We start from the raw sequence: 19,313 nt of genomic DNA on the forward strand, positions 1-19,313 counted from the left end.
AGGTGCTTACAGGCGCTAAAACACCAGAAAAACACATCGTTGTAAAAGGGATCTTGGTGAATGAGGCAAAAATGTGCTCTTGTTTATTAAATCATGTAGGAGCAAATATCCTGGCGTGTTTGTGTGTTTTCCCCTTACACAAATTGAGTATTCTTTTAAGAGAATTTTCACCGTTTCACCACATTCACTAAGGTATGTGAAAATTCACTTTAAAAGTCAATATTATCTATTCCTTGAGTAAATCTGGATCATTGTATCTCTCATAATATGTGCTTTTTGAAGAGTGACACCATAGTGCATTGCTTTTTTGACCTATCCCTGCATTGGCAGTTATAATTCTACTGCAGAGCACTATAGGGCAGATCATCAAAGAAATTATGCCGGCGTATCTCTTGATACGCCGCGTAATTTCAAATTTCCCGCGTCGTATCTATGTTTTGGTATCCACAAAACAAGATACGACGGCATCTGGGTTAGATCCGACAGGCGTACGTCTTAGTACGCCGTTGGATCTTGGATGCAATTTTCCGGCGTCCGCTAGGTGGCGTTTCAGTCGTATTCCGCGTCGAGTATGCAAATTAGCTATTTCCGACAATCCACGAACGTACGAGCGGCCGTCTGATTTTTTTACGTCGTTTACGTTCGGCTTTTTCTGGCGTATAGTTAAAGCTGCTATATGGTGGCGTACTCAATGTTAAGTATGGCCGTCGTTCCCACGTCTAATTTTGAAAATGTTACGTCGTTTTCGTTCGTCGTCTGTGAATGGGGATGGACGCCATTTACGTTCGCGTAGAAAACAATGACGTCATTTGGAGCAATGCACCCTGGGAGTTTTTACGGACGGCGCATGCGCAGTTCGTTCGGCGCGGGGACACGCTTCATTTAAATGAAACGCCCCCTACTCGCCGAATTTGAATTCCGCGCTCTTATGCCGCGAGAGATGCGATACGCCGCCGTAACTTATGGCGCGGATTCGTTGAGTATTCAAACAAAATCAAAGTAAGTTTCAGCGGCGTAGCGTATGTGGATCTGCCCCTTAGTCCTCCCTTTTTTTTTTTTTTCTTTTAGATCTGTAGCTGAAATCCCCCTGAACATCTTACACACTCTGCATCCTTCACAACAGCATTCTCACCCATCCCTTCTATTTTTATTCAGATCTGGATTTTACCGCTTCTCTGTATAACATAATGACCTTGCATCTTCCAGCGTATTCCTGCAGCAGCCGTGATGAAAGTAGATTTGCAACATGCTGGGTCTCAAATGAGTTAATACTTGCTGAAATCTTGTGTCTACAGGCATCCATGACTTTTGTTTGTTCTATAACTGACAGTAAAATGGGCACAGGACTTGTTAGATAGTCAATGTCAGGCTTTTATAGTTTAATAAAATAAAGTATAAGGCTCCCATAATTGAATGTATTTTTGTTTGTTTTGCAGATGGATCTTGGCTGTTTTCCTTTAATGTTAAATTCTATCCACCCGACCCTTCCCAGCTTTCAGAAGATATAACCAGGTATTTAAAGCCAGCAAACCTATAGTATTTATTTAACAATGTTGATATTTTGTTGAAGTTTTAGCGAGACCTTATACAGTGATGTATGTTTTCAAGAAAAATACTTTTAGCCTATGCGGGGGAAAGAAAATGAAAAAAATACTCCCTTGCAGTCGGGCTGCCCCAGGGGTAAAGGAGAAGTAAAGCCAAAGCTTATTTGGCTGTACTTCTCCTGTGGATCACAGGAGTGCAGATCCTTTTGCACTCCTGTGACTTGTTTTCACAGCGGGCTGGAGCCAGCTGTCCGCTGATAACGCAGCCGGCTCGAACAAGATCACCACAATGAAGTTGTGATCTGCCCACATGCAGAAAGAAACTTGTACTTCTCTTTTAAATGCTCTTTAGATCTAGGACTGCAAAAAGCAGATTTACTTGCCTCTCTTGTGCTCTCCTGCACTCCCATATGCTCTGGCAGTGGACCGAGTTCTCATGTGCAATGCAGGAATATAGGCCCAGATTCACAAAGGAGATACTCCGTCGTATCTCTCAGAGTATCTATGCGACTGATTCATAGAACCAGTTACGCATAGATATCCCTAAGATCCGACAGGTGTAATTGTTTTACACTGTCGGATCTTAGGATGCAGTACCGCGGCCGCCGCTGGGGGGAGTTTGCGTCGTAAACCAGCGTCGGGTATGCAAATTAGGAGTTACGACGATCCACAACGGTTTTTCGCGTTCGCTACGTTGCCGCTAGTCTAGTTTCCCGTCGCAAAGTTAGTCGTCGTTTTGGGTGCCTTAACTTTAGACAGCAAACGTATTGCTGTCTTAAGTATGGCCGTCGTTCCCATGTCGAAATTTAAAATTTCACGTCGTTTGCGTAACACGTCCGTGAATACGGAAGTACGCTACGCACATCGCCGATCGCAAAAATGACGTCAGTTCGCGCAAAGCACAGCGGGAATTTCAAAACGGAGCATGCGCAGTAGGTCCGGCGCGGGAGCGCGCCTAATTTAAATTGTACCCTCCCATTCGATTTGGAACGCCTTGCGCCGGACGTATTTACGATACACCGCCACAAGTTTCCAGGTAAGTGCTTTGTGGATCGTGCACTAAAACTGAAAACTTGCGGCGGTGTAACGTAAACGGCTTACGTTACACGGGCGCAATTGTACCTGAATCTGGCCCATAGTCTTTGTTTTGGACTTAATGACATCAGAGAACCTGCACCTACTGATATACAAGGGAAAAGTGGCTGTGAGAACTGGTATTACAGCCTGCTAAAGCAGAAGGTTGGGTAAACTGCAGCAAAACTACAGTTTTTGATCTCTTATGCCACGTACACACGATCATTTTTCGGCATTAAAAAAAAAAAAAGTTTTTCCAACTACATCATTAAAACGACGTTGCCCACACACCATCGTTTTAAAAAAATGCTCTAGCAAAGCGCAGTGACATACAACACGTACGACGGCACTATAAAGGGGAAGTTCCATGCGGATGACGCCACCCTTGGGGCTGCTTTAGCTGATTCTGTGTTGGTAAAAGACGATTCGCGCTTTTCTGTCTGTTACAGCGTGATGAATTTGCTTACTCCATTATGAATGGTAGTTTTACCAGAATGAGCGATCCCGTCTCATAACTTGCTTCTGAGCATGCACGGGTTTTTAACGTCGTTTTAGCCCACACATGATCATTTTTTACAACCCGAAAAACGACATTGTTTAAAACGCCGTTAAAAAATGCAGCATGTTCGAATTTTTTTTTTGTCATTTTTCAGAACCCGAAAAATTATGTGAAGCCCACATATGATCATTTTAAAAGACGTTTTTTAAAACAATGTTTTTTTCTTTCCCGAAAAATGATCGTGTGTACGCGGCATTAGACCTAAACAAGCATTTACCTCTTGCAGAGCGGAGGCAAGGGGAAATTTTTCCTGACTCTGGAGTTCAGCATTAAAATGCTCTTTTGAGTTCTCGCTAGCTCTTGTATGTCTTGCAATGTGTTTCCCAACTCCAAATAGGTCAAATGACTGGGCAATAAATTCTACAAAATATTTTTTTTATATTCTATGCAAAGGGATCCCAACTAGACCTTGAGCAATCCTCCAAACTCATCTGTCTGAACATTAAAATTATGCTCCCCCCCCCCCCCCCCCCCCAATTCGCTGTGGTCCAGGTCATTCTCCACCCCACAGCACATGTAAACAAAGGCATTCTGGTGACCTCAGTACCCTCATATGGGCATGTGTTAATATAAGGGAATTGATGCCACCAGCATCCTGCCCATTTTGTTTACATGTGCTGTGGGGCAGGCAATGACTCGCAGCTGATTGGAGTAAAAAAAGTCATCTTTATTTTTCAAGTCTGGCTAGTTTTGCTTTCTGGAACTGCCAGATTGAAAACTGATACTATAATGTAGGAATTGATTGAGTGGTGGAAAATACAGCACACAAATTGTATCTATCCATTAAATGGCACTTTTCAGAAAATAAAATGTTAAAAGCTGGCGACTCTTAAATGCTTCATGATCAGTTACCAAACCGTTTGAGTATCTTTTTTAGAAATAAGAGTACCAGTACTAATACTGTCATCATCATTATATTAGCCTTTTCTGCTCTTTCTTTTTAATTCAGCTTTTGCTGTTTGTTATGAATTAATTATCTTTTGGCTTTGCTTAATGGATTAATTCTGCAAATCCAGACAATGAGGACAAATTCCTTTTTAACCAATGATTATATGTACTACTTTGCAAAAAAATTATCTTGGCTGACTTAATTATTTTCATTATATTATAGTCTAAGAGGCATGAATTTCTATTTTATGTACACAGAAGACATGACATTAATATTTATTAGTGTATAAAGGTCATATTAAATGTTTTATATTGTATTTTGTGAATATGATAAGTTTTTGTAACAGTTGGGATTAGAAAAACAGCTTTTTGCTATAGATAAAATACTTACTATAATGTATACAGAAGATGCCTTGCAACCCATAGCAACTAATCCTACAACCGTTTCTATTGCTAAGGCGGCTTTAGGTTGCTAATAACAGGTCCAGCGTCTAATCCTGTTCCTGTGTTTTGAAGCTGAACTCGGGGCACAAAATCTTTCCTTCAGATATATTCCTCTATAACTACAAATGATCTATTTTGTGTGCACCTAATGCATTTACAAATGCAGATATTGGGTATCGGTAACCAACCAGAAAACAGAACTGTGGGAGGGGCCCTTGCCAGACAGTCAGGGACTGTCTGATTTTGTATTTTCCCCTCCTGTAGTTTTCCCCTCCTGTAGTTTTCTGCAATCACCGATTGTACGAGTAGAACGAGAGAGAGGCATAGTCTGGTCTTCATTACAATAAATGCCTGCAAAACAGTTTAACGCTGAATTACTGCACAGATCTGGAAAAAAAAATACACAAAGTGCACCACGGTTTGAGTAAGCACACCTACATTATGCCTCTTGTATTTAGACAATATTTCTTATGCTACAATTCAGATTAAAGAAGTTCTGAAGGCTCTGTTTTTTTACATTCATGGATTCTATGCCTGAAGGTAAAAATCCTTCTCTGTACACAAGCCGCCCCCCCCCAAATACTTGAGCCCCATCGCTATCCCGCAGTGTGCATGGGAGCCTCGGCTCTCCGGAGACTCTCGCTTTTCATTAGCTGAGGCAGAAACCATTGGCTCCTGCTGCTTTCAATCACAGCCTGTGAGCCAATGAGAAGAGGGGGCGGACGAGTTGCGGCTCTGTGTGTGTGAATGGACACACAGAACAGCAGCTAAGGAGCGAGCCTGCTTGAGTGCCCCCATAGCAATCTGCTTGCTGTGGGGGCACTCGGCAGGAGGGCGGGGCCAGGAGAATCGGCAGGGCACCCGAGAAGAGGATCGGGCTACTTTGTGCAAAACCACTGCACAGAGCAGGTGAGCATAACATGTTTGCTACTTGAAAAAAATTAAAAACCTAGGGCCAGATTCACAAAAGAAATACGCCAGAGTATCTACTGATACTCCGGCGTATTTTCAAATTTGCCGCATCGTATCTTAATTTGTGATTCACAAACAAGATACGACGGCATTTGGCTAAGATCCGACAGGCTTACGGCTTCGTACGCCTTCGGATCTTAGGCTGCAATACTTCGGCCGCCGATGGGTGGAGTTCGCGTTGTTTTCCAGCGTCGGGTATGCAAATTAGCTTTTACGGCGATCCACAAAGCTACTTGCGTGCGTTACGTCGTCGCTCGTCGTTTTTTCCCGTCGCAAAGTTAAGCCTGCTTTTTCATGGACTAACTTTAGACGAGCCATGTTAAAGTATGGCCGTCGTTCCCGCGTCAAATTTAAAAAAATTTTTGTTGCGTAAGTACGTTACGCACGTCGCCATTCACAAACACGTCGGGGCGCCGTAATTTCGCGCAAAGCACGACGGGAAATTTCCAAACGGAGCATGCGCAGAACGTTCGGCGCGGGAACGCGCCTAATTTAAATGGTGCCCGCCCCATTTGAATTAGGCGGGCTTGCGCTGAGCGGATTTACGTTACACCGCCGCAAGTTTACAGGTAAGAGCTTTGTGAATCAGGCACTTACGCTGTAAACCTGCGGTGGTGTAACGTAAATGGGATACGTTACGCCGCCGCAGTGTAACGTATTTGTACCTGAATCTGGCCCCAAGCCTTTACTATCACTTTAACCATTTGCCTATTTTATTGTGATTTTACATAACATAGCTGCATTAGAATTTTTGACAAACTACAAGCCATTTTGCTAGACTAGCTTACTTTGTAGTGTGTGTGTAACTGCGAGAAACGGTAGAGGGTTTTTATTGGTCTAATGATGTTGCATCCATGTACACTTAATCATTTTAATGATTAAGTGTTAATCATTTTAATTTTAAAACCTTATTTGTTGCTTTAATTAGACTGGAGTTTTTTTAATGTACCGGGAAATGTTTTAATAAAAAAAATACAAGATTGCATATTCTTAATTTCTTATATATTAACTTTCCTTGAAATAATTTAAACTGCAATAATGAGCAGTAACTTAAAACCAATGACTCACAATATGAAATGACTGACTTCTGATTAGCTGCTATGGGGTGCAAAGCATATCTAAACCAACTTCAAAGCGCCATACATTCAAGTTTGTGTGTATTCATCTTTATATTTACTTCCTATAGGTATTACCTTTGCCTTCAGCTGCGAGATGACATTATATCCGGGCGTCTCCCTTGTTCCTTTGTTACACTGGCTCTCCTGGGATCCTACACTGTACAGTCAGAACTGGGTGACTATGACCCTGATGAATATGGCAGCGACTATGTCAGTGAATTCCGGTTTGCACCAAACCAAACAAAGGAACTAGAGGACAAAGTAGTTGAGCTGCACAAAAGTTATAGGTGAGATGCATTTGAACTTGTACCTATTCTAAAGTTCGGACCATTTTCAGACACAAATATTATGGCGAAGAAGAACATAATCATTATTATTTTTGTAATTCATATTCTCGTTTTGTGCCACTCTAACAAAAAGGTTGCAAACCACTAAAAATTACTTTTTGAGTTTTAATAATCCAGGGGTAGACAATCTTTACGAGGTGGGAATCTACCTGAACAGGAAAGATCAAAGATCACCACGGTTCAGCGCCCTTTAAAAAAAAAAAAAAATTTTAAAATATAACTAGCAAGGCCTGACTAAATAGAAAGGAAGACTTGGAAAATAAAAAAAACAAATGTCACTGTAAAAATATAAACTTGGCATAAATTAAAGTGGACAGTGTCAGTAGAGCAGTACATGGTGCCAGTAGCCGGTGGACATATTGGTCAGTGGATGGTGTCAGTGTAGTCTTTTCTACAAACAGGCACCTGATGTCTCACTTTTGGGACACATCTCCATCCCTGAAGCTTCAGCTACACAAAATGAATGAACAGAGCTTTGCATAGTGTTCCTGTTCATTCACAAACTGAAGCATTGTAATGAGTTGACTATGCTTCAGTTATGAATGAATGAAATGGGATCCAATTACTTGGGTGTTCATTCAGAAATAAAAAGGGTGGGTAAATTACATATTTACCACCCCTTCCCACACTCTTTATCCTGAAACTATCCCCCACAGCAGCCAGCGGGAGAGGAGGGAAAGCCACCAGTGCTGTAAGAGGGTGAGGGAGACCAGGGGATCACACAGGGCCAGGCCAGCAGAAGGAAGAGGAACCTGGACAGGCAGGGCAACGGGGCGGCATGTACAGGAACAGATACTCTATATTTTCCTCCTGCAGCAGCCTAATTCATGGTGGGAGGATAAGAAGAATCCAGCTTTTAGCTACTGCTATAGGAAAATATAGGGGATCTGTTCCTGTAAATGCCATCCCCGCTCCTGTCCAGGTTGCAGGGGTTGACATTGAAGAGACACAATCTACTCATTACCTACCTGTGATCAACCGGTAGATTGCAATCAATGGGTTTCCAAAAGGGGACCCCATTTCCAAGTTGCCATTCGAAAATAACTTCCTGAAAATCAGCTTGTGCTGGAACGAATCGCAGCACAGCCGGGGCAGTGGGCATGCTCTACCTAGAAGCACTGATCACGCCCCCAAAAAAGGTTGCCACATTGCCACTTTACTCATTGACAGTACTTGTCCTGGTTGGCCAAGGCCCAATTTACCTTGTTTCAATGCTGGCTCTACACTGCCCTGCAGCGATTATGCACATGAGGTGGGATTTATGATTTCTCCAGTCACAAGCAGGGGACGGGGATTTTGCCTCTCCAGACATTCCCAGCCAGTATAGGTACTGTTGGTGTGTAAAGCGACGATGTGGCCGCCTTTTTGGGGGCATCAGATCAGCCTGGGGGTGGCTGTTTCATTCTGGGACACTGTATTGTCCTGAAATGAAGGTGCCCGGGACTGACCTGCAAAATGCAGGACTGTCCTGGGCAATCTGGGACACGTGGTCACCCTAGTTTCCGACCCCTGCTCTAGATGACCTTTTATAATGGGTGACCTTGAATGGGCAGATCTTTCACACCAAACTATTAATGAGATGTCAGCAAGTACTGTCTTGAATCTTAAAGAATACTTAAACCCAAGCACAAAAATGATTATATATTTCAGTTTACTCGCCTTAGGTGTGATGAGGGAGGGATGCATTTGTTTTCTCTCTTTTTCAGGTCAAGTACATTTTCTGCAAGTACTGATTGTGATAGATAATGAATGTCCTTGTAACATCATGTGCTCAGAACTATCTCTGATCATTTTGTCATCTATTCAAGCTATCTTCCCTGTACTATACAACCTCTTCTCCCAATGTAATGAAGAGGAAGAAGTGTTTGCAGTCCAAATCAGGAGAGCAGTCATACACAAAATCAGATTTTCGTAGGACTGTTTTCCGAATGCCGTTGGCCATGAACTTGTATTGCATACAAACGGCAAAGAATGTCGGCCAACAAACAGGAAACTATGTGTTTTTTCAACTCTTTAGGGCCACCCTTTGGGCAACTTCTGCTAATGTGTTATGGTTAGCATTGATTCTGAGCATATGTGTTTGTACTTTGGAGTTTTGTCCGAAGGACTTCTGTACACACCGTCGGATGATCCGACAACACACATTTGTTGTCGGAAAATTTTAAAGCATGCTGTCCAACATTTGTTGGCGGAAAATCTGACAACAATTGTCCGATGGAGCATACAAACGGTCGGATTTTCCAATGACAGCCTTTCCTCACACAATTCCGTTGGAAAATCTGATCGTGTGTACGGGCCTTTAGTGTGACTGTACTGCTGCTCCATAGTTACAGTGCAATACGTGAGCACTCTCATCCAGGGACAGGAAGTTTGTTACTGGCAGGAACAACAGGTGAAAATTAAGGGGAAGAACGGAAATCATTGCAGCCGCCATTTATAATGGCTGAAAAGCTGCTATATAGTACAAGTTATGTGGGGGGGGGGGGGGTAGCTATGCTATAAACAAGCCAGATGCAGCCCTTTCCTTGACTAATGAGGCTTGCTTTATTTTTTGAATTCCTTTGGCTGAAGGTCTGAGATTTTCCAATGCCAGAAAAACCTTTGCCTTTGATAAAGTTGATGCTTCAAAGCACTTGTTATCACTCTTGCTAGCCCTTACATGACCTTTTTGTTACAAACCATGCTTAAATGTGTCTTGTTTAGAATTTGTTATCTTGAGTTGGTTAAACAATCTTGTAAAGAAGTTGAAAAATTACAGAAAAGAATGGAGCCGCAGTAAAGCAGATTGTTGGGTCGTTGACAGCGTGCAAGCTATGCGGCCTCAGTTTTTTTTTTTTTTTTTTTTGTGATCACAAAGCTGTAGAATGTAAAATAAGCAACATATTTGATTTGTGTGATTAGAAGACAAACAACTCTAGATCTATAATCAGCTAAAAATAGAGCTTATTTTGTACGCTGGAGACATTCCCTTTGGAAAGCTGAATATTTCAAGTGAAGTGGCTTATTGAATTACAAAAATCTCTTAACTGGCTGTAGATTTGGGTTTTCGTGTGCTTCGTTTTCAGGAATGCCACCTAATGTGGATTTTTCTACATTTGCCTAAATTAACATTATGACAAAAATGGCCCTTGATTGACTTAAATGCCTTGATTCATTAAACTACAGTATTGCAAACCAGAGGTATTATTAAGCTATTTTCCCCAAAGTCTCAGAACTAAAATGAAGGTTGGCATTGAGTGACTATTTGAGCACAATTAATATTTTTTTATAATGTATAAATAAGTTCTACGAACACTCAACACATCTCGTTGACAAGAAATTACAGTTTCTATTTGAACTAACCTACGGAAGTGATCAATGAGTAAAAAGATTCCCAGTCTTGATACAGAGCTGCATGGCTTTTCTGCTCTTGTCAGAGGAAAGCCTTCATCTTTTTTCCAGGATTTTGGCCACTTTTCTGTGGTGAGGTTCAACCTCTGAAGACCTTGGCCTGTGAGCCCTGTCGTTCTCATTTTCCCTCTGATGACTTGATTGGCCTGTGGTGTATTCCTGGTGGCGGTATCTTTTGGTGTTGGAGCCTAGTATGGAAGAAGTATGGCTTTGGGAAATGGCCTGGGGCCCAGGCCTTAGTTTGGGGTGATCAAAACCTCATTCCCAGTGGATTTCCCTAAAGTTTTCACTGTCAAGGTTAAGATGTACAGAACTCTGCAGGAGAAACAGGGCGCCTCTTAAGGGTTTTATTCTTAAAGAATGGAAGGAACCTGAAAATAGGACCTTAAATGTTATATCATGGGAAAATTTTCCTTTAAAGAAGAAAAACTTTGAATTTTCTTATTCCCCCAGTGGACCAAATGCATAAAGTACTTGGTCCTGTTCTGATTGGTGTCTTTGGGGTCCCCTAAATGCATCTATTAATGTTGGGTGTAGCCCCACACAATTCTGAAACCCAAATTATGGGCAATCTGTGGGGGCAGGCTCGCCAATACAGAACCTCCACCTCCTGTCTAAATTGAATGATCCATAACCATTTTCAATGAGCAATCAGCACTGCTTGTTTATTCATAATGGTATAAGATCACTCGCTGCAGGACTGTGAAATGTATCTGCCGATGCCCTGTATGTTTACAAGCAGCTGCAGAAAGGTCATAAGGGCTCTGAGTGATGGTTGAATGGTTGTTCATTCATAACAGTAACAGCTGTGGCTTTGTGTTTCTATTTAGGGCTACCTTTATACATACAGTGCTGTGTGATTATCCACTTTTATGAATGAATGATTGGTGATGGGCTGGTTCCATGTATGACCCAGCCAGGCAGCACTGCCTATTCATTCATAAACGTGAAAAACCACCCAGCACTGTGTGATCCATTGACCAGGGCATTGGATGCAGCCACAGATGGATCACAAAGCAATGCAGGCTATGTTGCATACACTCACCGGACACTTTATTAGGTACACATTGCTAGTACCGGGTTGGACCTCTCTTGCTTTCAGAACTGCCTTAATTTTTCATGGCATAAATTCAACAAGGTGTTGGAAACATTCTTCCTATGGATTTTGGTCCATATTGACATAATGGCATTACGCAGTTTCTGCAGATTTGTCGGCTGCACATCCATGATGCAAAATTCACGTTCTACACATGCCAAAGTTGCTTTATTGGATTGAGATCTGGTAACTGGCCATTGAAGTGCAGTTAATTCACTGTCCTGTTTCAAGAAACCAGTTTGAAATGATTTGAACTTTGTGACATGGTTCATTATCCTGCTGGAAGTAGCCATCAGAAGACGGCTACACTGTAGTCTTTAAAGAGATGGACATGGTCACCAACAGTACCTGGGTAGGTCGTGGCATTTAAACGATGCTCAATTGGTACTAAGGGGCCCAGTGTGTGGCAAGAAAATATCCCCCCACATCATTACACTGCCACCAGCCTGAACCGTTGATGCAAGGCAGGATGGATCCATTCTTTCATGTTTACATCAAATTCTGACCCTACCATCTGAATGTCGCACTAGAAATCGAGACTCTTTAGATCTGGCAACGTTTTTCCAATCTTCTATTCTCCAATTTTGGTGAGCCGGTGTGACATAGCTGACAGGCATCCGGTGTGGTATTCTGCTGCTGCTGTAGATCTGCTTCGAGGTTCACTGTGTTGTGTGTTCAGAGATGGTATTATGTATAGCTTGGTTGTAACGAGTGGTTATTTGAATTACTGTTGCCTTTCTATCATCTCGGACCATTCACCTCTGACCTCTGACATCAACAAGGCATTTTTATCCACACACACCTGCCACTCACTGGACATTTTCTTTTTTAGACCATTCTCTGTTAACCCTAGAGATGGTTTTGCGTGAAAATCCCAGTAGAGCAGAAGTTTTTAAAATACTCAGACGAGCCTATCTGGCACCAACAACCATGCCACATTCAAAGTCGCTTAAATCCCCTTTCTTCCCCATTCTGACGCTCGGTTTGAACTTCAGCAAGTCGTCTTCACCGTGTCTAGATGCCTAAATGTTGTGTTACCAAGCAATTGAACAGGTATACCTAATAAAGTGACCGATGAGCGTTTTATATACTGTATATATTTATTTTAAATGGCAGGCATGGTCTCAGAGCAGCCCCTGCTGCTAGAGACCAGCGTTGTCGATCAGAAATCCTTTTCCTTTTTAAAACTAAGATCAGACGCAAAGGAGAATTGTCTGACCATACTGTTAGAAAGGAGACAGATTTGTGATTGAAACCAATGGAATGGTTTTGAACAGGAAGTGTCAAGTGCACTTGGTCCTTCTGGGAGAAACAAATAAAGTTAAAAAGCTGTAATGGGACTTATTTAATAAAGAGGAAGAAGAGAAATGTACATGTTCTAAATTAGAGTCTGCCTGGTCATCAGTCTCCAAAAATATAGACCTTTCCGTTGAAGATTCTTGAAACAAAGACCACATGGGCCACGAAGCTGATGCGCTTCTTAGAAGAGCATGGGATGCTGACATCTGCTTGGCAAGAAACAAAATGTCTGGAAAGAGCTTGACTCACAGCATCTTTATAAAGGTGTGCCAACCAAGCAGTCTACATAATGGTTCAGGATTTGATGTCATACTATCTAGGTATGTGGAAAAAGGCAACAAATTTCCAAAAAAGAAGACACAAGTACGTAACCAAAGGTTTTTTCCATGGCTCACAAACCCAGTCTTAGTTGAAGACCAGAAAATTTGGTAGCAGCCCTTCTACGTTGCAAAGCAATTCGCCACAGCAACTCAGAACTGCATCAGGAAGTATTTCTGCAAATGCCTGCGATAGCGCTATTTACCTACAGAAAGTATGTGCAATACCCAAAAATAAAAAGCTGTGCCTCATTTTGACACCCAATCTCAAATGTGAAGAAACTTACTTTAAAACCGTATTAAATCTAAAAATATATTGCAGCTTACCAATCATTAGATGTGGTGGCTACATTAATTTTTTCTTTTTTTGGGCCTTTTCCCCCTCTGTTTTCACGTAGTGATCTGGCCAGTAACACACCCTCCTGTATTGGCCTGCCCACATTCTGGATGAAGGAGCAAAGGGCACCAGCATTCTCAGTCTGGGAGGAGGGGGGTTGTTGGATGTACTAGCAGATTTAGATGCACTACATTGAAGCCAAACTCCAGCTTACACTTTACAGTTACAGCAATTTTTATTTTATTTTTTTTGGGGAAAAGGTTTTACAGAAATAAAAGCTGATCATTGTGAGCATCCATGTAAAGTGTTAATGGTTAGTCTCATCCCTCTAACAACTACACATGCAAGACAGCTTGTACTTTTGAAAAAAAACAGACTTACTGGCCAGGTTACCAGGTGAAAATTAAAGAAAGAGCATGCCTAAAGAAAACGAATGCAGCGATCATATCTAAGAATTGATAGGCTGCAATTTAGTAAAGGTTGGCTTTTGGATTTAATATCGCTTTGATATTAAAAGCTGGAGATTATTATTTCTCTATTTATTTTAGTGCTATTGTTGACATTTTATTTTTTTAGGTACGGTCTTATTCTTTCTGTAGCCCAAATAGTGAACTATGTGTACATGAGAACATATACCATTTATCTTCTTGAAAGGCTACTTTCACGGTAATGTAGGCGGAAACATTTTTGCCTATGGGAGCTTGTCGGAAATTACGACCGTGTGTAGGCTCCATGGGACATTTGCTGTCGGAATTTATGACAACAGAAATTTTAGAACTGGATCTACAATTTTCCGACAACAAAATCCGTTCTTGTAAATTCCGAGCATGTGTAGACAATTCTGACACACAAAATTCCACGCATGCTCTGAATCAAGTACGAGACGGAAGCACTCGGTCTGGTAAAACTAGCGTTCGTAATGGAGATGGCACATTCGTCACGCTGCACATTTTTTAATCTTTTAATGCAGCGCATTCTCTTCTTCTTCTTTATAATGCTAGAATAATGAAGTTGTTTTGCTGCTGATATTCAGAGTTTTGACAAACTGATTTCTCCAAGCACACGAGAGATCCGGAACAGCAGCAGATGAAATATAAATGCAAATCATCTCTCACTAAACTTCTACTAACGTGAGATTGGCAGAAGAAGCCCAAAGGGTGGCACACTTGGTATTGAACTTCCCTTTTCTAGTGCCGTCGTACGTATTGTACGTGACCACGTTCGATCGGAATTTCCGACAACATTTGTGCGACCGTGTGTTTGCAAGACAAGTTTGAGCCAACATCCGTCGGGAAAAAAATCCACGGTTTTGGTGTCCGAATGTCCGATCGTCTGTATGCGGCATAAGGCCTCGTTTTATGTGATTGACAAACTGTAGATCTTGTTTTCTTGAAATCCTTGTTGTGAAACATGGCGGTAATGGTAAATTATTTTCAATTCATATTTATTTCACTGCAGAAATCATATTAGTCTATAGAATTTTAATTTTTATTTTTTTAAATCCACAGAGGAATGACGCCTGCTGAAGCTGAAATGCACTTCTTAGAAAATGCCAAAAAATTGTCAATGTATGGCGTAGATCTACATCATGCTAAGGTGATAATATTAACACATATAAAAATTATGTAATCAAAATGGGTACCATGGATGATCTGGTTTTGATTGTTACTGCTTGTGAGGTCAAAGAGCAGGAAATGTTATGTTTTTCATACGATAACTAGAGGTGCTGTGTCAGAAGGTTGAGAATTCGATACCATGCCTAAATCCATAACTCATTTTGTCTTTAACTACTTCAGTCACGGAAATATTTACCCCCTTAATGACCAGGCCACTTTTTGATACGGCACTGTTACAGTAATTTAACTGACAATTGCGCAGTCGTGTGATGCTGTACCCAAACCAAATCGATGTCCTTTTTTCCCACAAATAGAGCTTTATTTTGGTGGTATTTGATCACCCCTGCGTTTTTTTATTTTATGCGCTATGAACAAAAAGAGAGCAACAATTTTGAAAGAAAAAATATATATATTTTTTACTTTCTGCTATAAAACGTATCTAGCATAATAAATCCAATTTCTTCATCAATTTTAGGACAATTTGTGTTCTGCTACATATTTTTGGTAAAAATACCCCCAATCAGCGTATATTGATTGGTTTGTGCAAAGGTTATTGCGTCTACAAACTATGGGATAGATTTAGGGACTTTTTTTATTTATTTTTTACTAGTAATGGCGGCGATCAGCGTTTTTTTTTTTTTTTTTAGCAGGACTGTGACATTGCGGCAGACAAATTGGACACAAAGTGATACTTTTTAGGGACCAGTGACACCAATACAGTGATCAGTGCTAAAACAATGCACTGACACTGTATAAATGACACTGGCTGTGAAGTAGTTAACATCAGGGGCAATCAAAGGGTTAATTGTGTTCCCTGTGTGTGCTTTCCAACTGTGTGGGGGATGTTGACACTAGACAAAGAGAGAGTGGTGTTCCTGATTAGTAGGAATCGCAGATCTCCTATCTCTTCCTCTGTAACAGAACGGCGGTCTGCCTTGTTTACATGGGCAGACTGCCGTTCTGTCACTCCCTGAACGATCCCCGGCTGCCGCTGGATCCACTGATTGGCTCCCACTGTGTCCAATCACAGCAGGAGCGGATTGCGCCTTAGACCAGGAAATGCGAACTGCGTACAGAAACAGGGTTTCACACAGCCGGGCTGCTTTCCTGCAGTATATGTACGGTGGGTGGTCTGGAAGTAGTTGGAGTGATCTCTGTACTTGTTGGAAGGATGGTCAGTCTTGCCTTAAATCTATTTGTTACCAGATTACCAAATGATTTTCTGTCTTTTATTGGTGTTGGAAATAAGTCTTTAAAAAAATAAATGGTCCATTCTTGTTGTGTTAAAAAGAAACACAAAAAAAAGGTGTTAACTTTACTGCACAGTGCCCACCTATAGCAAGCTTGTACTGGCTTGATTTAACAAAATTCTGATTAGTTCGCGTTAGGTTACCACACTTGGCATTACCCCTTTTTGCCTTGTGTTAGATAAAGGGTATTGCCTTTTATTTTTTTACATTGAATTTGGTATAATGTACTTTAATATGAGTCGTCTAGAATTACAATGAAACTCCCCACTGCATTCTCCCCTTCTTTCCCAGAATACTAAATGTGACGGGAGGCCCGTAGAACTCGGCATACCTTGGAGAGCTCTGGAAACCCATTTTCCAATTTCCACGGGCCCTCTTATGTGCAAGTTACCCTGTGTCTATTAGGGACACAGGGTGACCGAAAAACCCCGGTCTGTCCTAACCGGACTCCCAGTACAACCACACCGGACTGGGCATTGCATTTTACCAGTTATCCTGGTTTTTGTTTTGTGTTGAAGGGGCTCTTTATTGGGACAATAATTTCTTTCTGAACAATCTCCCTGAAGAAATATCTGAAGATAAATAATTCCACCTTTCAGACTACTAGAATAGCGTAGGATTGACTCATAGACCAGTGCTAAATAAATTGGCTCCCAAGGCAGACAGAAACAATAGAACAATGGGATACAGACACTTGACAGTAAACACAAATGATTATGGGATGTATATGCTTATGTGGCTTAGCTTGAGGGTTAATGAAATCACTGTCAGCGATTTCTCCAACAGCCCTGCCTGCTGTCAAGACTGTCTACTGATGAAAAGTCTGAATACCTGTGTGTCATGTTACTGAATGTCATTTACCCTGTCCTGTGCCATTATGCAAAGAAGAGGGATTTCCCCAGTGCCGATCCGCCCTATAGGCTTACTATGCAAGCCGCTTAGGGCCCCGCAAAGCTGTTGGAGGGCCCCCCAAATTACTAGATGCCCCGCCTGGTGAGTGAGAAGTCATTTTTGGCCCCCCACCCCGCTTCTCAACTTGCTGGCTGCATGGTAGAAGAGGTAAGAATAAGAAGGCAGCACCCCCCCCCCCCTCTTTTCACTTTAACGTAAGATGTCATTTATGACAGCAGAACACCCCCCGCTTCTCAACTTTAATCTTCAATGTGACATGTCACTGTCGGAAGCCAACCTCTTCTCAATTTTAATGTGACATATCATTTTGCTTAGCTTAGGGCCCCAGGGAGGTCAGGATCGGCACTGGATTTCCCCATAGTGTATATCTCTTTTTGCCTGTGTTTGAGTAAACAGTCTTTTATGTCTCTTATCACCCTACACAAACGCTGTATCCTGGCCTAGGCCAACAAGGCCCAGGCCTAGGGCAGCACGGAAAGAGTCCCCGCCGGCTTGTGCTACACTGTTGGTGTAGCGCCAGTCTTATGGGGTGGACTGGACTGAGAAGCGGATAAGTCTAGTCTAGCCCATTGCCACGCAGTATAGGCTGTAATTGGGACCTTTCACGCTAAAAAAGAAGGCCTTAGAGGTCACCAATTGGACAGCCCTGGTTTTAGCGACAATGTGAAATAATTTTCATGTTTAAAAGTCAAATTTAGTTTGAATAATTTATGGTGAAAGTAAACTTTAAATATATTTCCTTGACCTTTAAAGTGATATTAAACACACAACCAAAAGTGTATTATATTGTAGTTTACCAGTCATTAGTTATGGTGGCTGTATTCATTTTCCTTTTTTAGGGGTTTTCCCCTGGTGATCTGGCCAGTAACAAACCACCTGTGTTTTACATACACCACTCTAGATGAATAGGCACTGGGGGCAGATTTGGGCAGCAGCATTGTCAGTCAGGGCAGGAGTGTTGGAAGTAATAGCAGATTTAAATACAGTAACAAATTGGAAATTTCCTGCCAGCGCTCAATGGTCTGTCTCATCTCTGTAATTGCATGAGTGTTTCTGTTGAAAAAACTGACTTTACTGGCTAGATCACCAGATGAAAATGGACAAAAAAAAGCCTAAAAAAGGAAGCTAATACAGCTATGTGTAAGAATTGGTAAGCTGCAATAAAATAAATGTTTCCTTTTGGGTTTATTACTGCTTTAATATGTGAGCTGGCATGCAGTATGTCTTCCAATGTAGTGAAAGCCAACGATACTGATTAGATGTACAGCTAGTGCCATAAGGAAGATACAAGAGGGGTATTATTCAGAGATTGTTTTATTGTTTTATTGTGTCTATTGCAATCAAATAAACAAGTGAATCCCTTGTTAATTAATTAAATAGCCCTTGCTTTATTTTATTTTATTGTACTCCTTCAAAATTTGCTGATGAGGGAAAGAAAATTGTTTTCTACAAATGTCAGCTTTTTGGCTGCCAGTTTTATTTTCTTTGGCAAAAGATTTTGATACAAATTATAAGACTATAGCTGTGCTAGTTGGTAGTTTGTGTTTATAGTGTTAGTGCACAATTGGTTTTGATTGGGTGTACAATGTGCAATGAATCTTTTAAAGCGGCTCTGTTAAGAGAACAAAAATGAAATCGAAATACACACACCAAAAGTGTGGTGGACGCCTGCCTTTACACGCACATGAACTTTAATGGCTTCCTAGTCTTAGTCCGTAGGGTTAAATATAGAGTTGGCCCACGGTTTGCAGATATAACAGCTTTAGCTCTTCTGGGAAGGCTGTCCAAGGTTTAGGAGTGTCTATGGGAACGTCTGACCATTCTGACAGAAGTGCATTTGTGAGGTCAGGCACTGATGTGGATGAGAAGGTCTGGATGAGAGGGTTTGGGATGGGTGAACATGACTGGCCTACACAGAGTCCTGACCCTAACCCGTTAGAACACCTTTGGGTGGAATTGGAGCACAGACTGCGAGCCAGGTCTTCTCGCCCAACATCAGTGCCTGACCTCACAAATGTGCTTCGGGAAGAATGGTCAAACATTCCCATAGACACACTCCTAAACCTTGTGGACAGCCTTACCAGAAGAGTTGAAGCTGTTCTAGCTGAAAAGTGTAGGGCCAACTCAATATTGAACCCTACCGACTAAGA

At 41.6% G+C, this 19,313-nt stretch overlaps 1 protein-coding gene across 20 annotated transcripts in view; it reads left to right on the forward strand.

Annotated features, from left to right (window-relative positions):
• The window catches only part of EPB41L3 (erythrocyte membrane protein band 4.1 like 3), a 323,029-nt gene that overhangs the window by 227,765 nt on the left and 75,951 nt on the right, over positions 1-19,313 (forward strand). For all 20 annotated transcript variants that reach the window (XM_040354005.1, XM_040354001.1, XM_040353998.1 and 17 more), the window contains exons 6-8: positions 1,437-1,512; positions 6,668-6,886; positions 14,894-14,981. In XM_040354005.1, the coding sequence (XP_040209939.1) occupies positions 1,437-1,512; positions 6,668-6,886; positions 14,894-14,981 (383 nt within the window). The remainder of the gene's footprint in view (positions 1-1,436; positions 1,513-6,667; positions 6,887-14,893; positions 14,982-19,313) is intronic.

Source organism: Rana temporaria, chromosome 5 (genome assembly GCF_905171775.1).
Source record: "Rana temporaria chromosome 5, aRanTem1.1, whole genome shotgun sequence".
In the NCBI taxonomy this organism is placed as follows: Eukaryota; Metazoa; Chordata; class Amphibia; order Anura; family Ranidae; genus Rana; species Rana temporaria.